Source organism: Centruroides sculpturatus, unplaced genomic scaffold (assembly GCF_000671375.1).
Source record: "Centruroides sculpturatus isolate CEXI.00-Female unplaced genomic scaffold, Cexi_2.0 scaffold493, whole genome shotgun sequence".
Taxonomy (NCBI): domain Eukaryota; kingdom Metazoa; phylum Arthropoda; class Arachnida; order Scorpiones; family Buthidae; genus Centruroides; species Centruroides sculpturatus.
This window is the reverse complement of record NW_019384608.1, coordinates 437,598-461,885: the sequence shown is the minus strand read 5'-3', so window position 1 is coordinate 461,885 and position 24,288 is coordinate 437,598. Positions and strand designations below refer to the sequence as shown.

At 24.5% G+C, this 24,288-nt stretch overlaps 1 protein-coding gene across 5 annotated transcripts in view; it reads left to right on the top strand.

Moving 5' to 3' along the window:
- The window catches only part of LOC111625185 (hemicentin-2-like), a 71,410-nt gene that overhangs the window by 36,294 nt on the left and 10,828 nt on the right, over window positions 1–24,288 (top strand). For all 5 annotated transcript variants that reach the window (XM_023368248.1, XM_023368250.1, XM_023368249.1 and 2 more), the window contains exons 3-8: window positions 11,510–11,836; window positions 12,941–13,258; window positions 18,305–18,583; window positions 18,799–19,071; window positions 19,568–19,831; window positions 22,084–22,422. In XM_023368248.1, coding sequence (XP_023224016.1) covers window positions 11,510–11,836; window positions 12,941–13,258; window positions 18,305–18,583; window positions 18,799–19,071; window positions 19,568–19,831; window positions 22,084–22,422 — 1,800 coding nt within the window. The remainder of the gene's footprint in view (window positions 1–11,509; window positions 11,837–12,940; window positions 13,259–18,304; window positions 18,584–18,798; window positions 19,072–19,567; window positions 19,832–22,083; window positions 22,423–24,288) is intronic.

Here is a 24,288-nt window from a genome sequence, read left to right as displayed (position 1 = left end):
ATTTGAAAATAAAAGTTTTTTCCCCATTAATTTAATGTGCGTTTATTTATAATAAATTTTATTCTGATTAATTTTTCAATGTTTCAATTGTGAGCCAAATATACACATACGTTACTTTATTATAAATTTAAAGTTCATCATAAATTTTTTGTTTTATTTTTATTAATTCTTTCGCTCGTATTTGCAAAAATGCAAAAAATAGTATTCAAGAATTTAAATATTATGAATTTTTAATAAAAATATCTAAAAATTTGTTTATTGTCTTATTAAAAAAACTGAATTGTATTTTTCCAAGGATTTATATCTTTAATCAATTTTTCATGCAAATTTATTCATGTCATAACTCCAGATTTCTATATTATATGAGATTCAAAACTGTTCTTGATCCTTCAACGAATCTTAATCAATACATATAAACTTGTCATCTGTCTGATGGAAAGATTATCACCTTAAAAGGAACAAACTTGCATTAGATACTTGTGATTTGCAAGAGTAAAATGGAAAGATCCATTATAGTCGAATTATATTCTTCGGATTATTGAATTCATACGATCTGACATATTGCAGTTTTCATTTTCATATGCAGTCTCTATTATATATAATAAATCTTCTTTCAAGTTTTCATAATAAAATATTTATTTAATTTTTTTATTTTTATATTATTAAATTTTACAATAAAATAATAATATTAATTACATTAACTGTATTAGTTATAGTTGATATAGTGATAAATATTTTATTAAAATAATAATTATATTTAATAATTGGGCTGCAATTTTAAAAAATTGTAGACATATAAATTCCCACTGTCTTTCCTTAATCTCAAGAACAGAGTTATATAGATGAAAGAGAGCAGATATGGAAACCTTATGGTCAGGAAGCACCGATTAACTATATTACGTTATTTATAATTTAAAAATTTCCCCTGAAAGCAGTTAATAGATGACCGGCACGACTCTATTGTTAATAGGAAAAGTATGATGTACAGGCGCAAGCCACTACTAATTTGAGGTGGAGAGCATATATTTTAAATTAAGTTTAAATAAATTAAAAATATGATCAAAAATTGCAGTCCGGCATTTTGACGATTTTACAATAAATAATTGCTCGTTATATTTATTTTTCCTAAATCTAGAAAGATTATAAAGTTGTTTATCTTCAGGATCTTAATATATTAATTTTTCTTGTATTTCTCCTATTGCAGGTTATACTTGAATAACCAAATATTTATAGATATCTTCTTCAATGTTTGAATAATACATAATTAAAGATTAAGTAACAGTTTTTTATTAAATTTTTCAAAAAGTACATATGTTTCAAACATATAAATAAATCGTGGATATTTGCATGAAGAAAATAAATTTAATAACTTATTTAAAATATACACGAATCATAAACTTCCAAGTTGATTTATCCGAAATAGTAAAATATTTATATATTATATAGATGCTTGTATCTATTAAATTTACGTATAAAATAAAAGTTTCATCTGATATAAAGTAATCTTATGTTTTACAAGGGGGAAAAATTGTAAGATATATCTTTTACTACTGCACAATAAGAAATATATCTTCAATTTTTTTCATTCAGTTTTTTTCTAAAACTAAAGACACTAATTTGAGTTACACTAATTCAAAATAATTCAATGAATACACTATTTACTAGATTATTTTTATAAATTTCCTCCCCATAGATTGATTTAACTAGCGATTCTTCTTTTGATATTTGATATTTGGTTTCAATTTTCTGAAATAGATTCTGAATTACTTCCAAATTGGAATGTGGCGACTTCTTCAACATCTCACATAACGTTTCATTACTTTTCAAAAGTTTTTTAATTCGTCTTTATATAGAATCAAAGCTAATATAATATAAAATTCTTAGTTGTTAGTATTAAAAAAATAAATATGCTGCTAGCTAGGATTTAAAAGTCCTTTTTTTTAACATAAACCTTTGCCAATGTTTTCTAAATATACCGTAAATATTTAATTTTTAACGTAAATTCTTTTACAAGATCATTCGTAAAGAATAATTTTTTAAATTATTTATCTGGGCAATCGATAAATTATCTGAAACTCGACGAAAAAATTTGATTATATAATAGTAATAGTTGACATATCGTAAAATTAGAGTAGGAAATATATAATTTTAAAACTTGATATTAAAATTTAAAATATTATTATTTTTTATTTGATTTTTATTTTATTCTTTTTGAAATTTATTCTTTATTTTAAGTACCGGAGTAGAAACAAATCAGCCAATTCAATCTAATTTTGAAAGGGAGTCGATAAACAAAGAGAAAGCCTGATTTAAAATATTTTATTTCGATTTGCTAATAATATTTTTTAAAATGAAAAATTGTAATTTTTGCTTTTTGCACGTATAATTATTTTTGTATAAAAATATATAATTCGTTTATATTGTAAACGTCATGTAAAATTACTTTTAATAATTTTAGCTGATTTAATAAATATTTTAAAAAATTTTAAAACGTGAATTGTTTACTAGAAAAATTTATCTTTATCTTTATTGTTACTATAATCTTATTATTTATTTATTTTACGATAGCTTTACAGATTCGAAGGATGTTTTAGAAAAACTGTATAAAGAATAGTTTTACGATAAGCAATTTTTATTTTTATATAAAAAGAAAATAATATAAATGTAAAAGGAAAGAAAAAAAATTACAATAAAGTTTGTCTATTTGATTTCGTTTTGAAACAATTGCAAAAAAGATTTCAATTTTTGAAAATAATACACTTTTTTTTTTAAATTGGTAAAATAAATTTTATTTTGTTATTATTTTTTTTTAATTTGTGACCTCAAATATTTATATATAAATTCAAATATATATTTTAATGAATTATAAAATAATACTATTTCTATAGGGTAAAAATGTTATTCTATTGTAAAAATTCCATTATGAGAAACTCGGTTAAATATCATAAGTTTAAATTTATGTGATATGTATAGTATGCCCTTGCGAGAGTTTGACCAAGGTGGATGCCACGAGATATCTTAAAGTTGAAAATACATCATGTATTATTGTGCAAACACCATGTGCGTTCCATAAAGGAGAGATAGAAGTTTCGTAGAAGATATATAACTTAAGGGAGATATGGCTTGAAAATATCCTATAACTTATAAACACATCTTTAATATAAAGTTACATTCAAGGAGTAGCAACACGTGGAAAATATATTCCAAATGGAGAAAAACTGAATAAATCATTCGATTTTATTTAAAACATTCTATTATATTTATTCTCCAGTTGTTGCACTTAAATAAAAAAAAATATATATATTAAAAAAATTTACACTTGAATAAAATTTTCGTAATTGTTATCAAATAAAATGACATCATCTCAGTTTATCAAAAATGGCTTAAGGGAGAAAAATGTTCATAAATATATTACATTTTATCACTAAAATATTCAAAGGAACTTAATCGTACATCTGAGAATAAATATATACACCTAAAGGTTAAAGATAAAGTATTTTAAAATTTTCAATCTCTAAAAATTTGGGAATAGTTTCCTCCCTGCTATAATAAATCATACTAAAAAGCTGAAAGTTATTAAATTGCAATATACTAAGTTAAAATAATAAATCATCACAGATTCTAGCCATTAGATGTGAACCACTTTAAATGCAACCATCCAAGAAGTGCAATGCCCTATCCACTTAACTAATATTGTATCATTCTGTAGGTTGATGTTTATTGGATTATAAATCTTATCTTATATTTTTAAAAAAATGTTAATTAATGTTTTAATATTAGTTTCAAATTAATACATTCGATTGAAAAATCATAAATTGGTTTATAATTAATCGATAATCTTGAGGTTTTCAATAGCAAAATTGATTATCTAATAAAATGTGGACGAAAATTTGATTAGTGTCAATCTCACTCAATTATTATATATTAAAAAAAATTATATCAAGATATTATATTAAATTTAATTAACATTGTATAAAAAATTTTCATTATATTTTTGTTATTTTTGCTCTAATTAATAAATATAAAGTAAATTAAAATTAATTAATACTAGAAAACTCAATTTTTTCAGGAATTAAATCCTCTTAATGTGCTTATTCTTTATTTATTTTAACACAGTTTAAAAAATTTATTTAAATGTATAAACTGTTGCATACTAAAAACATTAATTTACATCTTGTAATCCTTTTTTTTATTCTGAAAGAAGTTTTCAATTTTAAAAAAGAATTATCCATTTAAAATTAGCCAATCCAAAGAGAAATGAAATATCACGTGATAATAATGGAAAATCGGGAAGAACTCAATGGGTTTTTAATGGATTTTTAGATAATTATGAAAATAAACAAATAAAATAGAAATTTAAATTAAAGAAAAAAATATATATAGACTATTATTTTATGCATTTACAGTCATATTATAAAAATATATAAAAATTTTTCTTCGAAATTTGAAAAAAAAAACAAGTGTAAACAGAAATTATTTAAATATTAAAACAAATAAAAATTAATATAAATAAAATATAAAAATATTACTCAGTATAATATTTAATTGTCTTGTTTTAAAGTTAATATTAGTAAGTAAATGAATTTTAAACATTTTGAAGATTTATTCATTTATATACATTAAATTTTCTAAAATTAAATGAGTTTATAAACTTAATTTTAATTTAAAATAGTTTAAGCAGTTAAAAATTATTTAAAGCTGGAAAACTATATATAAACTCATACACGTTGATTTTTTTAAAGCTTATTTTATTAATTTAACATAAATTTACAATATTTATTTCCATTAACAGAAGAAACTTTTACAATAAAAATTAATTAATAAACATATAAAATTAATGACATAAAATACCATAAATAATATTTTTATAAAATAACGTTTAAATTAATTATATTTATGTATCTTTACTCAATGGTAATATAAATATTAATTATTTATGAAATATTATAAATAATATCTTTAACAAAATATTGTTTACATCATTTACACAATTTTTACTAATTTTACTATAAGTAAGTTAATAGCTTTTAAGTGGTGTGCCGTGTAATAGGGACAACAAAATTACAAAAGTAACCTTTAAAATGCCAATTTTTTTTCTATTTTTAATATTATTTATATGTTTTTATATAAGAATACACATCTTCAACATCACTGTTCATGTATATATGTAAAGAGGTCTTTGATATGACACCAGCTCATTAAAGTGCTACCAAAAATTGTGAGTGTGTCACTAGTCTAAACACATTGAGAATCACTGGTTAAGGTAATGGTATAAGTATAATGGATATATGCCTAATATCATATTTGNTCTTTATTTCTATTTTTTAAATAAATAAAGCAGTTTATTATTTTATACGGTTATTAATTAATTTAGTAATTTAATATTTTAGAAAATTGTTACGAATATATCATTACAAATAAAAATATTATAATAAGTTTTTTATTATATTTGTATTATGATATTAATTTTTTTTACTATAATGAGAAAATTCATTACTCTTAATACATATTCAAAATAATTAAAGATAAATGTAATTATTTTAGTATCCTGTAACAATGTTTTAGCTTAAAACATTTCATAAATTGCATTTATAAACTTACACGATGTAACGTACAATTTCATTTATGATAAAACCTGTTCAAAACGGAACCTTAATAAAACGGAAACCTGCCTAAATGGAAAATATATTCGGTACCATACGACATGGGTTTTACTGTATACACAATTTAAAATACCAAAAAATCTTTAATTATATTTTAATGTTGCATTTGTTTATTACAAAATATATATGTAACTGTATTGTAATACAGGACGATAATGTATCTTTTAGACATAATAAACTTCTATAATGGTTAAAGCGTTAGTACTTATTGATACGTGGAAACTAACAATTGAAGTTAGGAAAAGATAGAGCTATTGTATGATATAGAGATGTAGCGAATGTATTGTTTGATGACGATGTTTAAGCAAATGTTTGAATATACATAGCCTATATATTGTAAATGTTTAAAATTTCTATCTTCTATAATTGAATGTAAATATTCTTACTATTATAATCTTCGATTTAGTATTCTATAGGATAGATGATATCGTAAGCGTGAAAGATTATTGGAACTTAATCATTTTATTTATTCGCTACTATTTTCTTTATTTACATAAATCTGGCAAATCTCTGATAATTTTTCTCTATTTTACAAAACCCACAGGATTTTATACCTATAACATATATCATACCTCACATTTCATACTTCCTAAAGTAGAATATCAATAGCTTTTTTTGGATTTTCTCAAATGGGTGTTGTGTTTAATTTATGTAATGTAATTTCACAGGGAATTGTTGTTTGTTAAACCCTAACGTACTGATACAATTTGCATATTTTAATTTCAAATTGTCTACTTCATATTTATTTATAATAATGTAATTTTTTCGGTGGGAATTTTATGGTCATTTTTAATGAATGATTTATTTTATTATGCAGTTTGAATACATGATGTGTTCATGATGATTTAATGTAATTGAATTCTTTTATTGTTCGTGTTGCCACGTCCACAATTATTATTACTTAATACACTCATTTTTTATGTTGTCAAGAATTTAAACTTTACTTTATTATTATAATCGTAAAGCATAATTAACTTATAGTAAACAATACCTTTATAATATTTTATGTCCCTTCTAAATATTAAATAACTTTTGTTACTTTGTTATTTTTAATATTTTTTAACAGCCAAATATAATTACTTTGTCACTAAATATATTCACTAAGATTAATAATAACGTAACTATTTTTAATAGAATATTATTTAAAATATTTAAATTTATTATATTTCATGTTATCAAATTATGTAAGGCATTAAAATATATTAAATTTAATTGAAGTATAAAACTATTTTAATTTAAAAATTTACTTGAAATATTCTTTAAAATGAAAAAAATTTTTAAAAAAATTGAATTTTATTCTTTATCTTGAAGAAATTTATTATAAAAATATAAATCTCATTTAGTTACGTTTAAGTTTATGTGGAATTTTCCTTTATAATTTATCAAATAAATAACGAAAATAGTTGAAAAATTTATATCTCTGTATTTTTTTCTATTTTTTTATATCGTAGTAATTCCTAAATTAGATATCACACTCTAACATACTTTAAAGGTCCTAAATAATTTTTCCTTATAATTCATTAAATTTAGAGAATACAACATGGTTTGGAATGTGGAATGCTTACTATCGCTGATTAATTTCTAACATTCCAGTCATTTAATATTGTCAAGAGTAAAGTCCAAGCAGATGACCAGGTGACAACAAAGACAAATTACTTGTACAATGCACGATGTGTATCTAAACAGAAGGAAATGCAATTGAAATTCTGAAAAAGGAATAATTGTCTCTGTTTTGTTTAGACGTTTAATTATGGAATTCTCAGTTTTAATTCGAAATTTCTTTTATAATGAAAATAAAACTAAATTATTATTTAAATTACCTTCTCTAAAATAAGGTATTTTAAGCAGTAATTTACGCGAAAAGTTTAAAATATTGTTATGTAAACTACATAAAATATAAAGTATTTTATAACATATATAAAGTTAAGTAAACTAATTAATTATTAAAGTTTAAAGATAAAAGAAAATTTGTTTAAATAATTTATTATATTTTTAGTAAAAGAGTATACAATCTTCTTCTAAATATATTAAGTTGACATGACAATTTATGGAAATCAAGATTAATTTTAAACATTGTCTAAACCTAAAGTAAATGTGTTAATCTTGAATTACTGTTGTAAAAATTAAAGAAATAGTTTAAAATTTTAATATTCCAACGCTTCGGAAAGAATTTCTTTTATGAATATAGTGATATTAAATATAATACGAATGCTATTTTAATACAAAAATTAATACTTTTATCAAAAATGATACGTTTATATTAAAAATTCGATATGAAATGGCATTATTATCAATATTTAAAATAGCGTAAAGTTCTATAAAAATAAATGCACAGTATTAAATTCATTAGAAAATCTATAACATCGATTAAAAAGTTCTCTTCTTGTTTGTGAAGTGAGATGAAAACCTATAGTAAATTTACTTCTTTAGTCAGTAATTCAAATGGATAAAATTAAAAACCGATAAATTGGCTCTGATCCAGTTGCAGTTTCTGAATAGAGGTTAAGAGGTTTTCTAGGAAATCTGCAAATATTGCACATTAAAAAAAGGTAAAGCTTTAGAGAATTGTTTTGTGTTGAATATAGAACAAAAGATAATATCGATCATCAACAGCAGCATTCTTAAAACACTGAAAGCACAATAGCTAATTTTTCTCTTACCAAAAAACAGAAGTGTGTATTCTAACAGCTAAAAACTTCTGATTCTTGCAGCCAGGAAAGAATAAAATGCTACGAAACAATGGCCATATTGTCTATTTAATTAAATTTTACATAAAAGACATTCAGAATTTTCTTATAACTCATTATCGTCATTTTATTCCAAACACCCGATTAAAATATATGTAATATAATGTAAAAAAAAAACAAATCAATCAAGAATCGGTAGATTCTTTTGATATCAAAAATAAACATTTTTTTTTAGAAAATATTTTAAAGCAATCAACATTATTATCTTTCGTTCTATATCTTCGTTTTCATCTGCAAAGAACAAAGTGGCTGAATGTTTAATTTGTATAAAGATGGCAGCGTAATTTACTACATACAAAAGGAGAAGTTGATCTTTGGAATTCCAATTAATATGAACATCACAGGAAAACTAGATTTATTCGAGAAGAATGCGAAGGAGGCAGAAGCATGTTTTATTCGGTGATCAATACAATAACNATAACGAAAATAGTTGAAAAATTTATATCTCTGTATTTTTTTCTATTTTTTTATATCGTAGTAATTCCTAAATTAGATATCACACTCTAACATACTTTAAAGGTCCTAAATAATTTTTCCTTATAATTCATTAAATTTAGAGAATACAACATGGTTTGGAATGTGGAATGCTTACTATCGCTGATTAATTTCTAACATTCCAGTCATTTAATATTGTCAAGAGTAAAGTCCAAGCAGATGACCAGGTGACAACAAAGACAAATTACTTGTACAATGCACGATGTGTATCTAAACAGAAGGAAATGCAATTGAAATTCTGAAAAAGGAATAATTGTCTCTGTTTTGTTTAGACGTTTAATTATGGAATTCTCAGTTTTAATTCGAAATTTCTTTTATAATGAAAATAAAACTAAATTATTATTTAAATTACCTTCTCTAAAATAAGGTATTTTAAGCAGTAATTTACGCGAAAAGTTTTAAAATATTGTTATGTAAACTACATAAAATATAAAGTATTTTATAACATATATAAAGTTAAGTAAACTAATTAATTATTAAAGTTTAAAGATAAAAGAAAATTTGTTTAAATAATTTATTATATTTTTAGTAAAAGAGTATACAATCTTCTTCTAAATATATTAAGTTGACATGACAATTTATGGAAATCAAGATTAATTTTAAACATTGTCTAAACCTAAAGTAAATGTGTTAATCTTGAATTACTGTTGTAAAAATTAAAGAAATAGTTTAAAATTTTAATATTCCAACGCTTCGGAAAGAATTTCTTTTATGAATATAGTGATATTAAATATAATACGAATGCTATTTTAATACAAAAATTAATACTTTTATCAAAAATGATACGTTTATATTAAAAATTCGATATGAAATGGCATTATTATCAATATTTAAAATAGCGTAAAGTTCTATAAAAATAAATGCACAGTATTAAATTCATTAGAAAATCTATAACATCGATTAAAAAGTTCTCTTCTTGTTTGTGAAGTGAGATGAAAACCTATAGTAAATTTACTTCTTTAGTCAGTAATTCAAATGGATAAAATTAAAAACCGATAAATTGGCTCTGATCCAGTTGCAGTTTCTGAATAGAGGTTAAGAGGTTTTCTAGGAAATCTGCAAATATTGCACATTAAAAAAAGGTAAAGCTTTAGAGAATTGTTTTGTGTTGAATATAGAACAAAAGATAATATCGATCATCAACAGCAGCATTCTTAAAACACTGAAAGCACAATAGCTAATTTTTCTCTTACCAAAAAACAGAAGTGTGTATTCTAACAGCTAAAAACTTCTGATTCTTGCAGCCAGGAAAGAATAAAATGCTACGAAACAATGGCCATATTGTCTATTTAATTAAATTTTACATAAAAGACATTCAGAATTTTCTTATAACTCATTATCGTCATTTTATTCCAAACACCCGATTAAAATATATGTAATATAATGTAAAAAAAAAACAAATCAATCAAGAATCGGTAGATTCTTTTGATATCAAAAATAAACATTTTTTTTTAGAAAATATTTTAAAGCAATCAACATTATTATCTTTCGTTCTATATCTTCGTTTTCATCTGCAAAGAACAAAGTGGCTGAATGTTTAATTTGTATAAAGATGGCAGCGTAATTTACTACATACAAAAGGAGAAGTTGATCTTTGGAATTCCAATTAATATGAACATCACAGGAAAACTAGATTTATTCGAGAAGAATGCGAAGGAGGCAGAAGCATGTTTTATTCGGTGATCAATACAATAACCAATTATTCCTTTAAGGAAAAAAAAATTAATTCATAAGTGTAATTAACTTATTTATTCCGTTTGGTATTTTAATTAGTATATATATATATAATATTTCGCGTTTACTTAATTAAAAATTTAGCTTATTATTATAATATTTATCATAATTATTCATCATTAATTGTTTATATTTATTATCTGATAGTGTTAAATGTAATTTGATACATAAATTGTTAGTAAAATTTCGCATGATATATTTATTATAAATATCCAATTGTATTTAACACATTATCCAATATTAAACATATAATTTAAAGAGATTTCCGGGCAAACTCCTTATATATATATTATAATGAAGTGAAATATCATGTACGGCTTAATTTAATTGCTGGAGTTTAATCACATTTAAATTGAGATGCCAAATAGTTGTCTTTATTTCTTAATTTTGTTTTAAATTAAACTGCATGTTTGATTATAAATTTTTTTCTTTATTTGTATATCAAAACTATTTTATTTAAATTTATTTCTTAGAGATTAATTAAAATTAATATTAATAATTTCTTCTAGAATGACTTTGTTAAAATCGTTTAATTGCTTTTAAAAGGACAGGAGAATAATCTCGCATGTCAACAATGTCGTTAAAACTATATATTTTTTTACATGCAACGTTATTTTTACGCAAAAGTCTTTTTCTTTTTTATATTATCTTTATTAAGTTAATAAACTGAGTAGAATTAAGCAATATAAGGCTTTATAAGCGATATAAGTTATATATATGTGTGTGTGTATTGGGCATATAAAATATATAAATAAAACAACAGACTTGTATTTACAATAAAAAATTCCAAAGAGAAAAAACAATATATTTTTTATTTTCTTTTCAAGTTTCTTTCAATCGTTTTTTAACGATGTATATTATTTATTCCAGTTGTTCCCTCGGAACCATTTTTAGAATTGGAAGGAAGAGCGTTAAGAAACGGATCAACAGTGGGACCATACACAGAAGGATCGACATTCGCTCTCGAATGTAAATCCTCGGGTGGAAGGCCACCACCTCAGGTAACGTGGTGGAACGGAACTAAAACTCTACCTATCAAAGTAACAGAAATTCCTGAAAAACACGGGACTAGCACTGTCATCTCGTTAGCTCGTTTTGTGCTCTCCCGATGGGACTTAGGTGCAAGATTAGAGTGTCATGTTGAGAGTAACGCTACCACTAGACCTTTTATTAAAGGGGTCAAGTTAGACATACACGGTAAGTCATTTTGTTTCTTTCTGTAATCTTTCCCTCGTGTATAGCTTACACATTTATTTTACTAAGCTTCCTAACAATTAGTAAAAATTGACATTATACTTCGTTACTTAATAAGAAAAAAAAATTATACTTATAAAATCGATTAAAATGGTTTTAAAATATTACTTAATTTAATTCAATACGCCCATTTATTTTTTGATTGTAATCAATATTTATTAGGAATTAAATCAATAATAATTATGAAAATTAGTTTAAATAAATTTAATAGATTTTTATAAAATGTTTATTTCTTTCAAAAATAAAAGACTGATTTAAATTTTTCTTCTGGATATCAAATATTCAATTAATTACGTTGAGTGAGATATTATTATTCTAATTGAATTAATCAGGCGTATGAAAAATTTAATAGTCTTAAGCATTCTTTACTGCTACGAAATATTTAACTCGAAACATGAATTTGTTTTTAGAAACCTTGCACGAAATGTGGTTAAAAGATAATTGAGATCGACTATAATTTAGGTTTAATTTACTCCATCAACTGTAAATCTTAACGTAATATTTAGTAGCTTAGGATATTCTTACGTGAAATGACTGCAACATTTTCATTTTTTTTTCCACTACCATTTTAATTACAATAATGAAATTGCTGCTATTTAGGACATATTTTTAGCCTGAAGAAGATGTAAATCATTTAAATTTATGTTTGGAAATATAAAATATATATATTTATAATTCTGAAGGAGTGTTTTAAAGAACATTATTTTGTGTTATCGATAAATTAATAGCTATTTTGTGAAGTTTATAATTTAAGAATTTATAATTAACATTCTTCTTGTTGTTTGGATGTATTAAATTTATAATCTTGGAAAAATAGGGCTCGGATTTAAGGTTATAATTAAGTGTGTGTCGAGTTACTTAACAAAGTGTTAATTCTTTCGAAAATCTTCACGCACTATTTATAAAAGAAGCTATTAGTTAATCCCTGGTTACTTGTAACCTTCAAAAATCTTTTCATCCTCGAATACTCTAAGGTATCCACGCAATTAGAAGTTCGAACAAAACATAGCACATTTTCCTTGACGAGTACTCATTTATTCTTTACAGTACGTCCAGCCGCAATGAATGTCAGAGGACCACTTACACCTGTAGTGGCAGGTGAGATGGTCTCACTCACATGTACTGTAGAAGGTGCGAGACCTGCCGCAAACATCACATGGTACAATAGATCAGAGGTGATTAAGCCCCAGCCGACTATCACTAAGGACTTGATGAGTGATGGAACCTATAGGACAACAAGCACCCTGGTGTTTGTGGCGTCCAGACACGATCACCATGGGGAATATTTTTGTAAAGGAACTAATGAGGTGTTAGCGAAGAGACTCGAAGCTCCTCTACTTCAAGCAACAACTCTGGAAGTTCTCTGTAAGTATATGATAAAATCGGGAGTAATCCGTAATTGTATAATTAAAGTAATGTACATGACAGTAATTAACGAGATGCAGCAGTAAAAGAATAAAATCCGTACCTGACTTTAATTATACTTCACTAATTGTCTGCTGTTTACAAGAATTAATAAAACAACATTCCCAACATCACGCATTTTGTAAATTTTATTATAATTCTTAAATTTAATTATTTTAAAACGACTTTTGTCGGTTGACTTTAGTCATTTTTAATTCATAAAAATTATTTTATTTCCCGCGTAAATATGTTTATTTTAAAATTAACAAATCTTGGAAAGTATTTTAAAGTTCGAAATTACAAAAATTCCTTTTCTTCATCTTCAATTAATAAACAATTTGAAGATAAAAATTAACAAAAAAAAACTAACTTTTTAAAGTCAAGTTTAACATATTTTAAAAGTAGAATTACTAGAAAATGATTTATTATTTTTGAAACTTTACTTCATTCTAGAAAGTAAACTTTATCTAGAAAATTTTATAGAGTTATATTTATAAAAATAAAAATTTATCTTAATAAATTCGTAGCATATATATATATATATATTTATAAATGGAGAGATATATTGAATAGAATATATTTTTTTCTATTATTTACATATTGTTCTATCTTATATAAAATATCGTATATACCTTTCAACGAAAATTGCAAAAAGATTTTTATATAATAAATATGGATAACCAAAAAAACTTTTTTTTTATTTACAAAAAGTCGATTTATTTATCGATATAAACGAAATTCACTTTTTTAGAATAATGTATTATTTATTTATACGTACTTCTATTTATATATTTCTATTTGAACTTTTATTTTTAAACAAATTTTCAAAATACATTTTTAATAATAATATTTTTATCAATTTAAAGAATAGAATTTATACATTCAATTTGTTCGTTCGTTTGTCCGAACGATAAAAAAAATATATATATATATAATAAAATAAGTTGGAATTTTTGGGGTTGTTTCCGAGCATTTTAATCAAACAATTTCGTGTTAAATTAATAATGATTAATTGTGTTTAAATTTATTATTTAATGATAATTTAAAATCGTTTTAAATTAATTAACGAGTAATTTTGAAGAGAAATTTCTTGTTATTCTAATTATGTAATATTACATTTTAATATTTTACGCTTAGTAATATAGAAAAATGGAAGTTTATTTACATTTTAAAACAAGAGCAGATTTGTTGAAAATTCAAAATTGTGACCAGCATAAAAAAAAGACATAAAATAGTTTTTATGGTTCAGAATTTTTCAGAAATCGCTTCTATTGAGAAATCTAAAAATTTCAATATATCTTACAAACATTCTAGTAGATAATACACCTATGCCAAATGGTATTAAGATATTTATTATTTTCTAGAATAAGAAATTCTACAACAGGTTGTATATAGTAAGTAGTCTACTATAAATCTCTGTACGTACTGTAGGTCTGCTATTTGCAATGTATCTTGACAGAATTACGTCAACGTTTATCTGCTGTCGTCATAAATCCCTTCTCCAACTTTATTTGTTAAAGCCCTTGTATTCTTTATTTATTACAGCATTCCATTATAAAAATTTCTAACTTCTGTTTATGTTTATTTTGTGACTTATTGTACGAATTAAATCATAATTTTGATGTATCTTCTTAAGTAAGAGGATTCTTTATACTTGCTCAAAACTTGTTAATTTTATTATCGAATATGAAATTAAATTTTACTGTTTAAACTTTATTTATATACCTTTTGTTTAGCATATAGAACTTATATTGATTAAAATTCGGTTATTATTGATCTTTCACAAAATTAATAAGATTAATATACTGATATAATTAATGTTAATAATTTGCTGTTACTGTTTAAGTTGGTGTTTATGCACTGCTACTATAAACACTAATAACATTTCTGATTAGTATACCTCAGCTAATTATCATAAGACTGTTACCCTGATTGAATTAACTTAGATTTAGTTATTATCATTTTGATCTATAATAATAATAATAATGATAATGATGATAATGATGCATTAGTGAAAGAATAAATGTTGATTAATGTTAGAATAACAATTTAATTTCTTCATTTTATTTTTGAATTCTCAGTTATTTGAACTAAAAGGTCTTTTTAAAGAGGCAATAAATATATCCAATTTCGGTTTTATGGAGTAGTTTAGTGGTTATTCTTTCCAACTGGACAATCCTAAATATCATAAAAGTTTAGTAGCCATAACCGTACAATGTTGTATACAGTTGATAGTGGGTCCACTCTATGTCAAATTCTATATATCAGTTATGGCCGGTAGTAGCTTCTTTCAAACTAATTTAACGTTTTAAGTTCTCTTTATAAAACTTTTAATTTTCTCGGTAAGCATATTTAATTTACCTTCTATTGTTACTTAATTTATTTTCGATTTTTTATTTTTATTTTTACATAAAGATATTAAATTTATATTGCAAATTAGTCGAATCGTAGTAAAAATTTATTTTTAAGTAATTATTCTACTTTATGATATGTCTATGTTAATAAAGAAAAACATTCAATAACATATATATATATATTTTTTTTTTAGAACTTCAACTAGAATTATGAATTATTCAAACGAAGGTTTATATTTGGACCAGAAATAAGTAGATATTAAGTCTAGAAAAGAATTTTATCTGGCCAAAAAACGCAACGAACAGAGCAACAACTCACAAAAACCATAATATTGAACATTATATTGGATATATGATGTCTTTCAGCTTCAATTAAGATCAGAAGCGAGTGTAATTTTTCATTTTGTCTTAATTTTTTTAAGATTCGAACGTTGAATACTTGTTTAGAATTTGATTATAATGCATTTAATTTAAAAATTACGTCTGCGTATAAGATGTGGAAAATAAGAATTGGTCTTGTTATTGTCATTAAAATGTCACATTTGAAACTAAAAAATTAGATTAAAAATTTCGTTTTTAAGTATAAATTATTTTACAAACTTTAAACGAAATCATAATAAATTTCTAAAAAAAGTACATATGTGTCGTAAGTGTTTATAATTAGATTTTTCTATGTTTATGTTTAAAATAAATGCAAAAACTTTGAACTTGTAGACCTTTTAATTATATTTTTACTTTTATTATTACGTAATTTTTCCCTCTAAAAAAATAAAGGAATAATATTACAAAATACAGTTTTACTTTCTAAAATAAAATGCAATTATAACACACTTTCGTGTGAAAAATTTTCGATTTAAAGAATGGCGAACTTATAATTTATGCAAATGTCAATTTAATTATTACAAAATATTCTCTATTTTAATCATAAAATACATATTAACGAATTTTTGTTTGACTCTTCGACCAAGCTTTATTGACAAGTGAGGAGGATAAAAACCCGTGAAGGGGATATTCACCAAGGAGATTATCTTTCATTTTGAAAGCTTGACAAATCACATTTTCATTTTGATAAGAAGACAATAAACCCCTTTAAAAGTGCTTCCTGTATTCTATGTAATATTTATGTTGGAAGTGAAATAATGCCTGTATATTTTAAGTGACTGACTAATCATACTTGAGGGATTGCATGTTCGCGTGTTAGAAAAGTTACTTCCAACACAAAAATGAATATACCACGGATATTTTACATAAGAATTCTTAAAATCATTTCCTCAAAATTTATTAAATTTTTAATCAGTACAATTTGGTAAAATATAATTTAAAAAAAAAATANACTTGAGGGATTGCATGTTCGCGTGTTAGAAAAGTTACTTCCAACACAAAAATGAATATACCACGGATATTTTACATAAGAATTCTTAAAATCATTTCCTCAAAATTTATTAAATTTTTAATCAGTACAATTTGGTAAAATATAATTTAAAAAAAAAATATGTAAATCAGAAAGTTCTTATTTCTTTCACGAAGATGCATAAATAATATTTTGATATCGATCGCGATTGTTTAAAAAAGGGGGCAGGAGTTAGAAGGAGGAAGAAAAAAATCCTTCAGTTATATTCGTTCTCGATAAATACAACTCTTCTACTAAGAGCAAAAACCATCTGGTGATTTATGACAAGGTTTATCAGCATTCCAGCCATTGTCTTATTCCGTTTGACAATTCGATTCAACCATAAAAAAGTACACACAATTGAATAAAAGTTGAAATCAATATACGTATATCATTTTGTTTTATTTACACTTAAATTGAATTTTATTTATTTGAAAAATATTGTGTTAAGTATTTCAATATTTTTCTGAATTTTTAGTCGGAAGATAAAAATCTTTCAATATAATACAATTTTAACTTTAACAATAACTTATTGTATGACTAGAATTAATATAAATATTAGTGTAAATTAAATTACGTTTAGTTTAATTACTATTTGTTTTTTATCTTTAAAAATTTAATTTTTAAAACTGCAATTTAAATATTTATATATTTTTTTAAAATTTGTTTTTAATTTTTATCGTTTTACATCTCTTAAAACTGAATATTATTATTCTAAACACGATTTTTACAGGATATTGTACAACTATTTTTAGAATGTTGTCAAATTATACGCTAGAAATTCTGCTACAAAAATGACATAAATGTCTACTTTAAATGTTTAACTCGGCACGAACAAAGTAGTTTTTTGAAAAATTTAACATGCATTTTTAAAGATAATGTGCTTACCTAACATTATGTACATAATAAGTTTAAGTTTTAATACAGTTTTATTCAAACAATCATATGTTATATATCTAAAGCAATGAGAAGAGATTATTAGTATTCAGTTCAACCTTGCCACCTGAAGACAAAATTTTCCAGAAACTCCATTGCTTCCACTATCGAAGAATTCTAAGTGACCATGATTGAACATTTTACATTCTTGGTATAGAAAGACTAAAATTTCAACTGACTATTCACCATCCAAAACTCAATCTTTTCGCAAATAACTACTAGCACAAAGTATATGTGACTTTATAGTGACCGTGACGTGGCAAGTAAGTCTGTCTGACTTCTTTCTTTTTTTTCTTTTTTTTTTTTTTTTGTTCCCTCCTCTCTCAGATCCACCTGCAGCCTTGGTGTCTCCTGGGGGTGTGGTTACAGTCCAAGAAGACGACACGACAAACATCACATGCGACTACGATGCTAATCCCAAGGACGTGACAGAAATTGTTTGGTATAAGGATGGAAACATTCTGAGAAGAAATACGGAACATCGTCCAAGTACCGTGTTGACAATTTACAATGTTTCTCGTCACGAAACTGGTACTTATAGCTGTCATGTAAGAAACGCCTTTGGACGAGGAAATTCGACAAATGCTTTGATGTTGGATGTTCTTTGTAAGCTTTCCTTTTGACAACTTTTTCTCTTTATTTTATTTCTACTTTAAATAATTAGTTAACTGAGATTTTAGAAAGTTACAAAATAAACTTTCGAAAATCTGTTAAAAAAATATGTTTAATAAATTTTAACTATAAATTAAATCATTACTTTTTAATGAATACAATTACAGTTTTATATGTTAAATAATTAATTAAAAATTGTTTTAAAACAGATCCACAAATTATTGATATAAAGTTATCGTCAAAAGTTGTATCCGAAGCTGAAAAAACAAGAGTTGTGGTGGAATGCATTGCGCTGGATGGCAACCCTCGAGAGTTTACTTCTGTTAAGTGGTATCAAAATAGCAAATTAATCAATGAAACATCTAAGCCCATATTCTTCTTAGATGACATAGTCAGAGAGAACACTGGCTTATATCATTGCGAAGGACTGAATTCTGTGGGATGGAGCGATCCTTCTCCTACTAAAGAATTGGTTGTCCAATGTAAGTCTTTCTTCCAACTTTTTCAAATTTGTCATTGGATTTTCCACGTTTCTTTCCAATCCTCGAGAGCCTTTTAAAGTGTTTTTCAAAACAAATTTTTTATGAGAAAATAAAAAATTGAGTAGCTCTTGTAAATTATTAAATTTATTTTAGCTTTCAAAACTCGAATTAATTATAAAAAATCTTTTTATATAACAATTTTTAATTAACATACCCGTTTTTTCTTAATTAAAAATATTTAGATTCTGATATATATTAATTAAAAACATGAAATGTTTATTTAAAAAAAAATACTAATGCTTTTGAGTTTAATTTAAAGAACATGTATATAAATCTTATATTCCAAACTTTAAAAAAACTTTTTTATTCGAAAATAAAATTTATTTACTAAGTTTAAAGATAAAAAAATACTTTAAATGTTGAAAAAAACTAACTTTAAAAATTGTAGAGAAAGAGAAAATAAGCTGAAATAATATTGAAGAAAATTTTGTCCTAGATCCTCCGGGTGTTGCAGTTATCAATCAAGTGGAAGAACTGGCAGTGAAGGGGACTCCTATAACCTTAGAGTGCAGAGTGGAAGATTTTGGTTACCCCACAGCAACCATATATCGTTGGGGAAAAGATGGAAAATTGCTGAATGCATCGAGCCACGTACTCGTCACAGAACCAATTCGTGTTGTAACTCAAGGAATCTATTCTTGTGCTGCAGTAAACGATGTAGGCACGGGACTATCCACTACGTTCCCTCTGAAGGCCGTAGGTTTGTGTACACATTTCGCCTGTAATAGGCGAAATGCTTTTAATTCTTTTACTTCATTAATACATTAACATCAAAGGAAAATTTCTAATTATTTAATGGATACATCTTTAATCAACATTGCAGTCAATAATAAATCGATATTACTCCTGTTTTGATTATATAATTCTTAATTAATCTTATATATTTATATTTTTAATTAGTAAAATATAATTCTTTATAGTCCTTTTTCTAATGATTTCACTTGTTAGTAGCCTGTTGCAATTATGTTCCAGATATAAATACTGAGAAATTAAAGTTGGAATGCAATGAAAATAATGTATATTTACAGAAAAAATAATCAAAATTGAAAATTTTCCTGTTTTTAAATTGCAGCATGAATAAAATATGAAACAATTTTTATAGCTTTTATATATAAATTTCTTTCCTACTTCTGTTCTTGAAATAATATCATATCTATATGAAAATCAGATATATATAATCTTTTTCTTCGAATAATTTTATTTTGCATTAAAAAGTCTGCATGATTAATTCTAGGAGGTATTAGAAAAGCGAAGAATAAGAATTGTTTTCTGCAAAGATGAATTTTACTGTTATCTTTGCTTATAAAACCGTATAATGTTTACAAAAATGCATTGGCCACATTCAGTCTGATTTTTTTTTTTTGAATGAAAATTATATATCGATTTTTTTAATAGTAAATATACTATTTTTAGCAATTTTATTAAAGTATATTTATTATGTTTTACAAAAGAAATATTCAAAGAAGAAATCGTTTAGAGAGGAGAAAAAAAATGATAATAATGATAATAAAATTTCAATTTTTCAATTCTAGAAGGCTATAGAAACGTTAATAGTAGAAAAAAAAGGCATTTTTAAAAAGCGATAAGGATCTTTTAGATAGAAAATTTTCAAGTTGTTTCGAACAAGACAACTTAAAAATAACCAGAATAAAAAAATATATCTCAAAGGAATTGTTACAATGAATATTTTCCTTTTTTTGCATGAACTGAAAAAAACATTTCGATTGAAAAGAATTTATTTAAAAGATTCTGATAGAAAATTTCAAAATAAATCGTGTCTTTAACCTTTTGTAGAAAGAATAGATTGAAAATATATTTATACGAAGACCTCCTGTAAATTCGAAGAAAATCTAATCAACCTTGACCATTTTTATGTGACTCATACTGTGCAGTTTTCATTATTGTGTAATTCCTTTCTGGTACAGGCACGCTCTGGACATCAACGTCACTGATTGACAGGAAAACAGTTAATAAAATGCTGCTCTTATTTTTATTCTTCTAGTAATAACAATTAAGTTACAGCAGTGGAGAAGTAGCTAACGAATATTTGTTAGTAACAGGAAACATATCGTTAGCTTGGCATTCTCTCTCTTCCTATCTCTAGAGAATATTCATCTCCGTTGTGTTTTAGTTAGTTCTTTCTTTCTGAATATTCTTCTAACAATCAATTTATGAGAGTGCTTTCAACGTTTCCGTCACGATAAATTGAAACATAATTTCTTTTGTAGTTACCACAAGAGCCAACTACATTTTACAGTGAGATCTTTCTAATATTATTATATATTTCTAGGGCATTCAGGAAATTAAAATTCTTGCAATATACATATAGTGTTTTGTTATCGTTTTATATATTAAGTGACACTATGTAAATTACTTTCAGTGTTTAGCAAAAGTAAAAAAAATCTATATAAATAATATAATTTTAGGAAAATTTTTGACTATAATGAAATTTTAGTTCATTTTTATAACTATAATAAAATTAAAATAATAGATTTAAAGATGATTTTATCATATTTTAATATTATATTTTATTACTTGAGTGAAGGTAAATTGAATTTTATCAAATGCATTTCGAATTTATTCTGTTTGTAATTCAATTTTGTTAACGTATTTCCTCCTCAAAACCGAAAATTATAAGACTGTCATCGAATTTTCTAAATGTGAAAAACATCGTTTATAATTTTTATAAATTGTTTTCAAGAATATCGATGATTTTAACAAGGGTGGAAGCGTTTGAATTATTCTAACTGTCCTTTTTTTTTTCTTTCAAGCATAAGTAACCTGAAATCAATAGTTTAAAATAATTACATATACTTTTCGAGATAAAAAGTTTAAAAGTTTTTATTAACTTACCTGGCAGGTCAATAGTTTTTTTTTTTTCAGTGAGAAAAACGAAAATGTCTTTCTTTACCGTTAAGATGAGACGTTTTAATTGAATCATTTTCTTTACAGCACCACCTGCGTTCGTTCAAAAACTGCCAGATACCGGAGGGGTACCCAGAAATGCCACTACTGTAACCCTTGCCTGCCGGGTGGAGTGTCAACCAATTTGCCAAATAGAATGGCTGAGGAATAACGAAAGTGTCAAATCGTCAAAGTTTTTCCATGAAAAATTAATCAAACACCCAGAGGATCCGAAGAAAAATATCTTTACTTCCATCACCAGTGTTTTGACGTGGAATATGAGCCATCTTCCGGCCAGCAGTTTTGATTACAACAGTTTTACTTGTAGAAGTACCTCGAATATAGCGGGACCACCGGTCAGCAGTACTTTGCTGTTCAGGGTAGAATGTAAGGAGGTATTCTTGCTTTTGTCGTCAATGATAAACGTTATTTTTAAAATGTATATAGAGTAGAAAATTTTTGATATTTTATATTTAAAATTAATGAGATTAGAAGATATTTAAGCAAAAATAAATCCGAATATAAAGAAAAAGAACAGTTTATTATACAAGAGATTAAAATTCTTTCCACTTTATTACATTTTGCTTTTGCATCTGCACTAATTACCAAGATTAAAATTCTTATGCAGTATATGTAATAATTTTTTAAAAATTAATTACATGTTGAATTAAAAATCTTTTTATTTAAATAACAATACTAATTTATAAAAAATTAAATAAATAATAAGAGAATCTTATAAATTCTCATATTTTTTCGAAAATATTTAAATTATTCCGTATTTTTTTTACATAAAATTTAAATTATATTACAAATTTAAAAACAAATGTATACAATTTAAAAATAGAAAGTTCAATAATAATCCAAAAAGAAGTATGATTGTAATGTCTAACAGTAATCCGCATTTATCATCTCGAGACTATCCAAACACGCTTTGTCTGCTTCTAAAGCATTTCACATCACTGAATGTAACAACTGCATATAGTGAATATAACTGTTTCTTGCAATCCATCATGTATAAGATTTCATCTAAACAACATTATTTTGGATACGATCAAAATGGAAACAGGCATGTCATCGACTTATCTTGCTAAGGAAAATATTCTGAGTGTCTTTTATATAAAACTGACAGTAGCAGTCCTCCATCATGAGTCTGTCAAGACAATACCCTACAAAGACAATTCTGCTTCTGCATAGTCCGCAGCAACACAATTGATTATGCTGCGAGTTATCGAAAACAGCTTTTCTCAGAAAATTCCAATGTTTACTTATTTCTATTCTATTTTATTCCTTTCCAATATACATTTTTGGCTTTTGACTAATTCGGCCAATAAATAAAATACTAAAGTAATTAATGTAAATAATTTTACGTTCGAAAAGAATGTCAAATAATTTATTTACAAAGCATTGAAAATTTATTATAACAACTTATAAAAATTTATTTTTATCCTCGCTTATAGTACAAATAACGGATATCTCATCCCTCTTCACAATAGCATAATCATTGTAGTATATATTAGTTCTCTAAACGATCTTTATCGTCGCATTAAATATTACAGATACGATAATATATAAATATATTGAATCTAATTTATATAGACTAATATATAGCACATAATTTGAACTCCTCTAAGTTTAACTGTTAATGTAACCTAGGCTTAATATTATGATTAAACATTACAGAAGTACTGAATTAACCTAAATTATAATGTACGATTTACTATATAGTACACATCAAATTTCATTATTGCAATTTGCAATTTAATTTTGTAACGAAAATTATCTTCGTAGGAAGTACCGTTAAAGGTAACTACAGTAACAATTAATAACACAATACGGAATAATTAGGCTATTTATTGACGAAAATAGTGGGTCTACAAAGCGTCATATAATGATATTTTATTAATAAAAGTGTTTACCCTGATAAAATATTCATAAGCGTTAATTCAGTTATTAAAATTACTCTCACTTCATATAAGCGTTAATAAAATATTTAATTAAAATTAATAACCTCTAAAATGTTCACATAGCTAAGTATTTAGTGTTTTATTGTAAGTTTGTAAGTTTTAAGCTTATTATATGAAGCAACAACGTAAAATTAATAAAGATTTTTCTTTATTTCCATAATTTTTAGCTTTAAAAATCGAGCAAAGTAAAAGAAACATAACGATAAATTTTCTTTTTTTTCTCTCCACGTTTTTTAAAAATTATGTTACAGATAAAAGAAATGTTTATTTACCAATCGATTGATTAGTA